Source organism: Vidua macroura, chromosome 8 (assembly GCF_024509145.1).
Source record: "Vidua macroura isolate BioBank_ID:100142 chromosome 8, ASM2450914v1, whole genome shotgun sequence".
Classification (NCBI taxonomy): Eukaryota; Metazoa; Chordata; class Aves; order Passeriformes; family Viduidae; genus Vidua; species Vidua macroura.
Window position 1 is genome coordinate 29,342,685 of NC_071578.1, and position 12,008 is coordinate 29,354,692.

The window sequence follows — 12,008 nt, forward strand, 5'->3', positions numbered from 1 at the left end:
GTTCAGCCAGTCCCCTCTTCAGGAGCCACCAACCCACGAGGGTTGGAGAGCTTACAGAAATGGCAAACAGATGTTACTAAGTACCCGTCTTTCGGGAAATTTAAAAATATCCATGTCTCCATTGATACATTCTCAAACGCAGTTTTTGCCTCTGTACATACAGGAGAAACAGCTAAGCATGTCTGCCAGCACTTTTCACAAGCTTTCTCCTATTTGGGTGTCCCCCAAGAAATCAAAACAGATAATGGCCCTTCATATGCTTCACAAGAATTAGCTGCGTTCCTGAATGACTGGGGTGTTCGCCATACATTTGGCATTCCTTACTCTCCCACGAGTCAAGGTATAATAGAAAGAACACATCAAACCTTGAAACGCATTTTAGATCAACAGAAAGGGGGAGAAGACCAGGCTGCACCTCAAAGGAGGCTGAATAAGGCTCTGTATGTTTACAATTTTCTAAATAGCTCTGCAGAAGAGCCTGACCCCCCCATTTACAGACACTTTTTGAACAACAAAAAAGCAAAACTAAAAGAGCACCCCCCAGTTTTGATTAAAAACTTAGATTCAGGACAAATAGAAGGACCATACAATCTTATAACATGGGGAAAGGGGTTTGCATGTGTTTCCACAGGTGGAGGACTTAAGTGGGTCCCAGCAAAGAACGTGAAGCCCTACCACACATCGAAGCCCGCTGACACCCTCACATCAGCCAGTACTTCCACAAGTACAAACCAAGAAGCAAGCACCCAGACCTGAGCTGCGCAGAATCATCAGGAGAAAGTGATCTGCCAGGAACAGCTCAAGAAAAGAATGAAGTTTTATCGTTTGCGCGCGTGCATGTTGCTTTTGTTCTTTTGTTTTAGTTCTTGTAGTGAAGCTTTACCTGTAAGTCAACCAAAGACGAATGTCTGGGTTGCTTTAGCCAAGTCTGCAGGCTCTGATACCATCTGTCTATCTGACACAAGCCCTGACAAACCTTTTTCAACCTGCTTAGTTGGGGTACCTCTTCCAGAAGGTTTTGATAATGTTACTCTTGACAAATACTGGCCATATGACGATCATCACATATCTCCCACTCCTAGCCAAAGACACCAAATGTATATTGATAATTCTAAAATTGATAAATCTGACCTTCAAGAGCTAGAAATCCTAGGCTCATTAACTATGGACACCTGCTACTTCTTTCATTTCCTAGGTGAAGGCGGCCCTTATTTAAACGTTACCCCTTATCACCCAGTTTATAGCAATATAACCTCTTGGTGCAATCAAACTAAGCTTCTCATATATGATGAGCCTTACGCAGATCGTTTTAACAAACTTCCTATTCGATTTCCTAAAGGAATTTGGCTCATCTGCGGAGACAGGGCCTGGCAAGGTATACCTTCAAAGATAGATGGTGGCCCTTGTGCCATGGGGCAACTTACAATAATTGCTCCTAGTGTAAAAAGAGTAGTAAGAAAGAAAAGCAGGAGGATTAGATCCTCCTGGGGACATCAATATGAGAACGACTGTGATAGTGATTTTCACCCTTGGAGCTCAGGAAAATCGACTCTTATAAGTGTTTTTCTACCTCAGATAAGTTCCTCGATTGCATTGAAACAGTTAAACAAGTTAGGGTGTTGGCTCAGTAAAGAAGTAAATGCTACCTCTACTATAATCAGTGATTTACTAACAGATGAAGAAGCAGTGAAACATGCCACTTTACAAAATAGAGCTGCTATTGACTTTCTTTTACTAGCACATGGACATGGCTGTGAAGATTTTGAAGGATTATGTTGTATGAATCTGTCTGACCATTCTGTTTCCATTCATAAACAGCTACAAAATTTGAGGGATTTAGCTAACCAAATTACAACAGATAGCCCATCCTGGTTAGACGATTTGTTTGATGGTTGGAGCTTTGCACCTTGGCTAAAGGAACTCTGTAAAGTAGGTTTGATTATTCTGATAGTGATAATTGTAGTTTTAGTAGCAGTACCCTGTATACTTCAGTGTGTGCAGAACATAATGAGTAAGACAGTATCTAGCATCTTAGTTGTTCATCAGAACGGGGGAGATGTTGGGGAAGATGAAATAGCAAGGCCCTATAAATATGAGGGCCTGGCAAAAGAATCAGAGAATACAGATATCGAGATGAAAACGAGGTTTGAAATACCAAACCTTCATTACTGAGCATCCCGAAAACAATAATGCAATCCCCCCTTTCTGATAGAACCTAAGGTCAAATGGAATGTCCTGTCTCACCCCCCAATGTATGGTTCATCCCATACCTGTAACCCTCCCCTGAAGTATCCGATGTCTGTAACCCCATTGGCCCAAGTCCTGTCCCAGCCCACCTTGAAGCCCCCTGATAAGGTGTGGCCGAGGGACCGAACGCTCTCTCTCGGACCTTCCTGCTGGGACACCCACCTGGCACCATCCCTCTCTCTCCCCCCGCTATCCCCGGGCCTGCCACGAGTTGCGGCTAGCAACTCTAAGCAGGGCCCTTCATCCTTTATAATAAACCCTATGCTCTAAAGACCGGGCCTCAGAGATCCTTCGTTACCACCCACCCAAACCGTCCTGGAGTCCAGCAATCCCCGCACAAGTAATATTGATGCATTACATGCAGAAACCTCAGTGCTGGGACTCCAGACTCTCCAGCCTCTGAAAAGATTCCAACATTCCTTTTAGGAAATACCTGAAAGGATACAGTACCTTAGCCAAAATTTGAGACAGGAAAAGATCATTACACCAGACCTTACAATCCTACTGCCAGCTTACTGTCCTATTAAGGGATAATAACCTCCAGTTTAAACGAGTTTGAAGGGTTAAAGAAAACTTGGCTATTTCTTCTGCAAACACCAGGTAACACCAGACAGTGTGGATATCAGTGGATATAGAAAAGTTTTCACCACCTCAAGGCACAAAAATATTAAAGGGAAGCCCTTCTGGTCAGAAATTTAAACTTAACAGTTTCTTTTCTCATATACCAATCCACTGCTACAATCTTATTCAACCAGTCTTCTTCCCTAGGCTCTAAACTGTATTTTACTTTGCTGTATAAAACATTTACTCAAATACTCTTCAGTGGTCACAAATTATCTATGGATAATCATCTATTATTTATGGACATAAACCTCTCGGGAATTCTTTCCAGAGCTCGTCCTAAACTCCCACGAGGAGCCTCAGCCATTGTACTGGCCTCAGTATCTGCTGGAAGGACAGATGCTTTTTTTGCAGAAAAAAGAAAAGTTAACATAAGGACAACACACATCATCTAAGCTCTTGGATGTGCCAGTGGAAGTCAAGAAGTGGCTGAAGAAGTGTATGACAGCAACAGCACAGCAACCTCTGGCTCCCAGATAACTTAAAGAAACTGACTGGAGAGGTAAAAAAGGGGCTGAAAAGCTCTTTCCTTATTCCCAGCTCAGGATCCTTATCTTGCTCCACCTCTCCAAGGGCTTTCCATCAACTCATTTCTGTATGGAGAGCTGCTAAGCATCACCTGCATCTCCTCAGTCATAACAAACAAGATTCATACATGGAATATTTGGAAATATCAACTCATCTGGTTTCCAAAGAGCATTTTACCATCACATTTAGTAGCATTTTCCATGGCAAAAAAAAGTCACAGTGTTGTCTGGAGCACTGAGAGTATAATTTGCTGCTTTCTAGCCACAGCTGTTAAAAACCTGTAATCCACAGGTTCAAGTAATCCATATGATGGCATAAGTAAGAACACTGGCATTGGTTTCAACACCACCAACACAGAATGAGGTTGAAAAACCAAAACATTTATAAACCTTTAGGGCTGCCCAATCTTTCCTTATTAATTCAAACTAGAATGCTCATTTCCCACTGCTATTATAAGCAGCCTCCTTCTCTAATAACTTTTAGGATCACAAGTTGATATTTGGTCAATTTTCAGTTTCATGTGTAACCTCCTCAAAACAAACACTGCTTTTCTAAAACTTAAAATGTGAGAAATTAGCATGAAGATTTTCAGGCTCAAAATAGGTGAATTACTACAGCCATGAAAGCACCCTCTCTACATTTATCAACAACTAAAACTGACATAGAGCATTAAAGGAGACCTACTGACACAATTTTTACTGTAACAACTATGAACTAAGTACTTATATTTGTTTCCCTATTTTTCTCATTTCTGTTCACTGTTTTGAACTTCATTGTCATTAATCTTGAAGTTCTGAAAAGAAACAAACGCTCAACAGTAAACTTGACTGGAAAAAAAAAAAAAAGGAGGTGCCCAAAATTTCTTTTAAATGTTTGGTTTAAATATATATTTCTATTCTAAGCAGGAGGAACAACAGCAAGAAAAGACTGAAAGCTCTGACATTGTGACATTGACCTTGAAACAATATTCTTTAGCATTACTTTTCACTTACCTCACTAGTTAAGCCCTAACAATGCAGTGGATCATTACCAGAAGGGAAAATACTCCTGCTTTCTTGATATTTTGCTGTGCCACATGAACTAACATTCCTGTTTAAAAGACCTTTACAGCTCTGTTTTTTTCCTCATGACACAAATCTTACACATTATCCACATGCCATCTCCACATTGTTTACACAGCCACACTTACAGGACCTCCTTGCTGCAAGAAGGACCTCAAGTGCCTTCAACACCAAAAAGTGTGTTCTGATAACAGGAGGCAGTACCAAGAACAGCTTCCCATAAGCTGCATCAGTAAGGTTCATATTTCACTATCTGACTGTGGCCTTGTGCTTCAGAGCAATTTCATACATTATATTTATACAATAATATTTATATTTATTATATTTATACAATTTTGTTGCCAGAAAGGCAGTTTAACTTACATTGATAGTCCCCATAACCGTTAGCCAGAAATGTTATACTTAAGATGCCCATTTTCAAAATCTTTATCAAATCACTTACTGGTTTTGTGGAATTCACCTGATTCTAAAACTCCAGGGGAGGTCATAAATGCTTCAGGGCTACATGATTATTATTAACACATGTAGAGAAAAGTGAAAGTTTTTAGCATATGCTGTGTATCCAACACCTTTAAAGCATTGAAACAGTTCCAATTTACATAACTACTTCATTTCAAGCTGCAAGAATTTGCTAGCAAAAACTGTTTCAAGTTGTCAGTATTTTTAACAAATTCAAAATTGAATGCATTGATCACTTTTTGTAACAGCTTATCAGATGGTTGACTGATTGTAATCAGGCTGAACACAGACAGTGGAATTTCTCTAGAAGTACCAGCCCATCTTTCTCTTTGTTCAAGTACCCAATTACATTATATGCATAAAGGAGAGTTGCCATGATATTTTTCTAGTCCCATACACGGATCCATTGTGTCTCTGACATTGCTGTTTCTAGCTACTTCAGCCCCTTCTGCAGCTGGACCTTCTTGCCCCCCATGACAGATCACTTCTTGGCCACAAACTACCACTGCAGAGCAGTTACTGCTTGAACTTCCTCCACACAGGCTCCAAAGCTTTGGGTTCATCCTCTTTTAAACCTCTCTGGGACAATATTTTTTTTCAATTTCTCATACTTTTGGAATAGCAGCAATCTCATTCCTCAGCTTTGTCTCAAGGGATAATAGGAAGGAATTAAATCCTTTCATGATTCTGACCTGACTGAAAAAAAAAATTGCAACAGAAGTTACACAGTTTCTCTCTGTTTTTGAGAGAAGAGTTCCCAGTCTCCCACTCCAAGGAAGCCAGGCAGTTCTGCTGCTGGCAGGATGAGAGAATTCAGGGTAGTTTCTATTAATAAGAAGTACAAAGTCATCTGCTTGTCTAAAGAAGACTGCCCCAAAGTGACTGGCACCCCTGAATCTTCAAGCAAACTTCACCAGTTCTCTTTCCTCCTTCTGGGTGATCTCTTGACATTGCTAAAGACAAGGTTTGTTACAGTGCAAGGCCTTCCCTGTCCTTGGGGACTGTTTCTGTGAGCAGCCACTGCTTGGAGTGAGGTTGCACTTATTACCTCTCCTCCAACAGGTGCTCCAGATGGAGCAAAGTGATCACATAATGGAAGTTTGGAGGCCAGCCCAGAAGCTTTGCCATCTTCTGCTGGGGCATCACTCTGTCCTGTTAGTTCAGAAGCCAGGAAAGTATGTTGGAATATAAACCTCCTGCCCAGCACGTTGCATATGAAATTGCTGCATTAGGAAAAAAAAAAGCTTACTTGTAATTAGAGGAGAAAAACTCAAAATGGTAATCTGTTTGAAAGGCAGAAAGTGCTAACAACTGCTACTGGGTTGGGGTCCTATTCCTACTGGGGAAAAAAAAATCATACAGGAATACAGAAAGTAACAACCAATAGAAAACAGTTAATTTCAAATGGTCGAATAAGTTAAAAAAACCCCAAACCACAGGTCACTGATACTAGGAAAAAAATAAATGATAGGGTTCTGCTGATTGCTGATGTTATTGGTGTTATCAAGTACCACATTTCTGTGGTACTTAATTACCAAGGGGCTTTGCAATTTTTGACCCTATTTAATATATGATTGTCTGATTGCATGGAGTAATACAAACCAGATCTAACTGAAACTTGAAAGAACAGCCTGTCTTCCTGAGAACCATTAATTTATGATTTATGTATTTATGAAAATGTTCTGAAAGGAATAGTGTACAATAAGTTCCCAGCTAAAGCAATATTCAACTGTCAGAAATAGCTGTGCTAGCTCACTGGTTTATACTCCTGAACACTGAAAAGAATACCTTCCTTCCCCACCATGGTTAGGAGTTTTCATATTTGCACAGCAGACAAAACTTAAATTGGAACTCACAGTTATGACAATGCTTTTAAACACTCACAATTGTGGAACATTTCCCTGCTACCATCTAGCAAATTGCATCTAATTACTCCAGCTGTCCCAATTCTCACGTATAATTCACATACAATTTTGTAACATTTTTAAGTAAATTGTCCTTTTTGCATCAAGTGAGGCTCAGATATTTAAAACTAAATCCCTAACACTGCCCCTACTCTGCCTGCAAATCAGTACATATATGTCTTCTGATCACAGTACTCTGAGTAGAACTTTGCACTTTATAAAAGAAATGTTTATTTTACAACTGAAAATCTTAGTTGTAGCTTTTAAGTACAGGAACATGCAAATACCCTCTGTGTTAATAACAGCCTCCTCTGGGACTTCTAGTAACCATAAAATAAAAGGCAAAACCCATTCATTTGCTATGCAGTTGCATCATATTTTTATCTTCATAAAGGAGCTCAAAAGACTTCGGATGCATGTCAGGGCTAAGAATGAACACAGCTAAAAAGGCAATATAAAGTGCACACTGCCAGAAGCAGTTTTACCATCAGCTGACACTGAACATTTCTTCTTTCCACTGGTTGACAATAAAACTTAATTCATTTTGGAGGAGGGACTATCTATTGCCCAGGCACAGATCATAGCTATAAGACATTCTATGGCAAAAGTGAAAAAGACAAATACTATGTTTTTAAAGTCATCATATTTTCCTGACAATTATTTTGGTGGGGCTTTTTTATGCCACAGACTCCTGAACAGAGACTCCAAAAGGCTCCTCAGTTACTCTTACAACTGCTACATTCAAGGTTAAAAAAAAGAAAAAACCACAAAACAACTTTTGCATTTCCCAAATTCCAGGACCTGGCAGTGCATATACCTGGATCAGCAAACACCATATAAAGGTTAACAGTGCTCAATCATTCTACAGGGTTTCTGCAAGGCCCATTTATTCGCCATGGCCTTGGACACACCACACTGTGCACCACTACCCAAGAGTTACCTCATGCCACTGTCTTCCAACTCTCAGCCTTGCAGTTTGGGTTGGTTTTTTCCAGTCCTTACTTCTGGCTATTTCTATTAACTCCATTTAGCTTTAAACAGAGGGGCCTACAGATGCCAACTCTAATTTCCAAGCCCTTAAATCACAGCCTTGACCAGACAGATAACTGGCACAAAAGACTGAAGTGGTGAACTACATTTCTAAAATGCTGCCATCTGATTCTCATCCCACACAAATATGTAATTTAAGTAATGAAAAAAAAAAGCTTTCATCTCAAACATCAGCTTGTTCAAAGCTCTTGAAATAAGTAAAATGTTGGAATTTGCATTGAGTCATGACAAGATAGAGGTGTAAAAGAGATAACCTTCTGAACAACAATAAAAAGAACATCCTTAATGTCAGGTAAAGAGAAAGCAATTACATTTTTAAAGACTGTCAGTTTAAAAATATACAGTTTAAAGAACTAAAATGGTTTTATCTCTTTTCACAATTTTGTGAGATCTTCATAATTTTTAAGCTTTGCCTTATTTATAAAATGTTTTATATTCCATTTTACTTTCCTCACAAGAAAATTGAAACTAATTTGTTAATGTAAACTTATGTCAGTGAAATTTAAAGGGAAATGTATTTCCCTCAGCTATTAAGACATACAGTAACTCACATACTGGAGTAATTTCTACTCTAAGCCTTCAAGGGAACAAGAATAGGAACTGAATATGACAGCAGAACTCAGGACAAACACAGGCCTCGTGTATGGGGACAGTGTGGGCACAAGGCTTGGGAAGAAATACTGACCAGTGATGGCCATTTAACTTGGAGATTCCCACTATAAATAGCTACCAGTCAGTTGTCCCCCGGTCAGTGCTACAAGGGGACAAGCAGAAAGCAAAAAGAGAGAAATGATTGCTAAGCAGGAACATTTCTGGCTGTGTGCTGGAAAATCCTTCCTTTCCCCCCTCAGCATAGGCAATGCAAGGTTCAGTTTCAGGTTAAGTGTGAGCACAACACAACAGGGAAGCAGCAGCACAACTTCACTGCACAGCTCTGCAGCAGGTGCAAGGCCAACAGCCAGACTCAGCTTCCTTAATTCAAAGGCTTTGTTGCACAGAATCCAACAATTATACAACCAACCTTGGCAAACAAGCAAACCAACAAAACAACCCAACCCATTAAAAAAAAAAAAAAAAGTCAAAAAAAGGAAAGGCTTTCTTCTTTCTTCCCTCCTTTCTCATCTGAAGTGGATTACCAGAGCATTCAAAGGGGCTTCCAGTCCCCAAGAAGATTAAAAACAAGAGCCATGCTTCTTCCATTACATGCATTAAGCTCAGCAGAAGGCATCTGAGATTGTCCCAGTTAGAACATGGAAAAGGGATTAAAGGCAAATAGTGCCAGCTTCAGCCACTTACTCCTTCCAATTCCTTTCCAGTTCACACTGTAATAGTCCTGCCTTATTTAAATGTATGACACTTTTAAAGTTCTAACAGAGTTGCCAAGAGATGTTTGTACCAGTTCATGTCACAGTGTCAGTGTGAGAGCTGAGTGCAGCTGCTTGGAAGGTTTGGAAGTGATCAAGAATGTTTCTTTTCTACTGAGATGGTGGCAGCTGCAGGACTAGTCTTCATCCTTCTCAGCTGAATGAGAGTCCTTTGGATGACCACATACAACATTTGTAACAGCAAGACTCAGAGCACTTCTAAACCTTCACACTCAAAACACAAAAAAACACAGCATGGAAAATTGAGTGAGACTTGCCCACTGAAGCTTGTTGCCCTGCTTGATACTTTAAATATGTCACTAGGTCCAGCAAATCTAAGCACAAGTAGGAGACAGTTCTGCCAAATGCTTTTATTGAAGAGAAATGCATCAATACAACAAAAGGCATTTATTCTATTAAACAATTTCCACACCTAGGGAGAACAGTGGCAAAGCTGAGATATGCAATCAGCATAAGCATCTGAGCAGATAATGCCACAAGTCTGTGAACATCTGACTCATACAGCCCCAGTGCTCACATTTGCTTCTGTAGATGACAGTGACAACAAGGACAATTTGTGTGACAACTTCTGTCCACTTGCAGTATAAAACCACAGAAATATACCTCGAAGGACACCTCATCTCTGTGCAGGAAATCATCCTCTGTCTTGCCTTTTAATTTGCCAAGGAATACAACTGAGATAAATGCTACCCAAGCAGAAGGGAAAAAAAAAACAACAAACAGATGAGGGAAAAGAAAATGAGAGAAGTAGCAAGCACATTCCTGTCCAAAACATGCTGGAATCTGGTGATTTTTTTCACCTTATTCAAACCTGACATAAGAGAAAGTGGTGTCTATCAGAACATTACTGGACTAAACCCAAAGGAATAAGGAGGAAGTTGCACATTTGCCAACTATAAGTTTCTCACACATTTTCCAGGTGGTATTTTAGAGGGAAAGGGAATAATAATTCAAATGCCAACACTCAGGCATAAGAGTATAACATAGCTTTATTTCTCTTCAAAGGGATGAATAGTTGCACATTCAACTGATAAAGACATGGCTGAACACCAAGATAAAACTGTATGGCTGCTATTTTCTAAGCATGGACATGGACCAAAATTGCTTTCAGCCACAGGTGAGCACAGCTCAAATGACTGACAGAGGATTTTTGTTCAAGAATAAGCAAACTCTGTGACAAGTGGTCTTTAGTCAGAATGTTCTTGTTATATCAAAGGTGTGTAAAACAGTTCTCATCTATGATGTGGAAGACAACAGCAACACAGATTAATTAGAAGAGGCTCGAAAACAGTGAAGACAAAAATATAAGACTGTAGATAAAGACATTCTCCACAAATACTCAAAAAGATCAGGCAGCATCAAACATTTTACTGTGTAGCACTTACAGTTTTCCAGTGGTAAGCTCAGCATTATAACGGTACATTGAGGATAAAACCAAAACAAGCACTGTTTGTTTAAACATTGAAAACCCAGGGAATGAACAAAAGTGGGATTTTTAAGGTTTACCTTTCTAGGGTTTCCTGGAGGGTAGAATTTGTGGTGTATCTAAAAATAAAGACATTAGATTGAAGAGAGTTAAAACTGGTAGACAGAACAATCTCTGTAGTAGTACAAAAACACAGTGCTTAAATGCAAAAATAACATTAGTAAGGTCTACTGTGGAGCAATCCAAAGGCCATGAGCAGTCTTCAGCAAAGATCCCAGGAACTCACTACCCCTTACAGAAAATACAGTGTGGAGCATCAGTATCTGAAGTATGAAGGCACAAATATACCACACAGCTGACTAACGTCACCATAAGTGCTTCACATCCCATTGAATGATGAGGTCTCATTGTGTCATGAGGATACTGCATAAACCAGGGTCCTACATGAAGAAAAAAAAATTTAATCTGCATCTCCTGTAAATCAGTTCATCCAGTTTTTCTGAGAAGATCCACGCAGTGCCATGGGGCAAAAGATAATTTTCTCTTTTCCTTTTTGAGGGACTTTTAAAGGGTGTGAAATATTGAGATGCTAGGCAGAAAGAAATGCCTGCACAGCACCAAAGAGAGCATGACATTCCTGAGCTCTGCCAAAACCTACAGAGAGGCAAAGAAACTACAAGATCAAGTCTATAAAAAAATAAAACACAAAAGGGAAAAAATCCCACAACAGTATAGAGACAGCAGCACACTCTCCTTTTAAGCATCTCTGTGCTTGACCAAATGCTTTCCAACAAGGAGAGCAGTCAGAGATATGACTGCATAAACAATTTCTTGGCAGGGGTTGGGAAAGAGGCCAAGCAGATATCATGGAGATAGGACACAAGTCCCCAGAACCATTCTTGGATCTCTACAGAGTTAGGACTATCCAACTGCTCAGTTCTTCAGGTGAAAAAGCAGGAAGCTGAACTTGCCAATCTAATGAAGCACTGGCTTTTTATGGAAGTCCATCTGTTCCAACTCTCCGGCTCAAAATACAAGGAAATGTACGAACCAAAAAAGAATGCCAACACGATTCCAGAAAAGAACACTATTCTACTTGCTCTCCCAAATCTATTTGAAATTTACAGAGACTAATTGATCAGCCCAGCTGCTAAGATGAAACACAAAGGGTTTTTTGTTTGGTTTTTTTTTTGTTTGTTTGTTTTGTTTTTTTTTATTTTAATTTCAGAAGTTGTGTGGAGTTTGTGGTTTGGTTTTTGGTTGTGTTGGGGTTTTTTAAATAGTATTTATGCATTCCCACAGTATAGCTGCTGACTGTGAGGTGTTT

The 12,008-nt window shown here is 39.7% G+C and overlaps 1 protein-coding gene across 1 annotated transcript in view; it reads right to left on the reverse strand.

The window, feature by feature from the left end:
* Window positions 1-11,089, reverse strand: part of ANK3 (ankyrin 3) — a 314,256-nt gene extending 303,167 nt beyond the window's left edge. The window contains exons 1-2 of the mRNA XM_053983225.1: window positions 11,051-11,089; window positions 10,762-10,800 (exon numbers count right to left, since the gene is read on the reverse strand). Coding sequence (XP_053839200.1) covers window positions 10,762-10,800; window positions 11,051-11,089 — 78 coding nt within the window. The remainder of the gene's footprint in view (window positions 1-10,761; window positions 10,801-11,050) is intronic.
* Window positions 11,090-12,008: the final 919 nt, after the last annotated feature.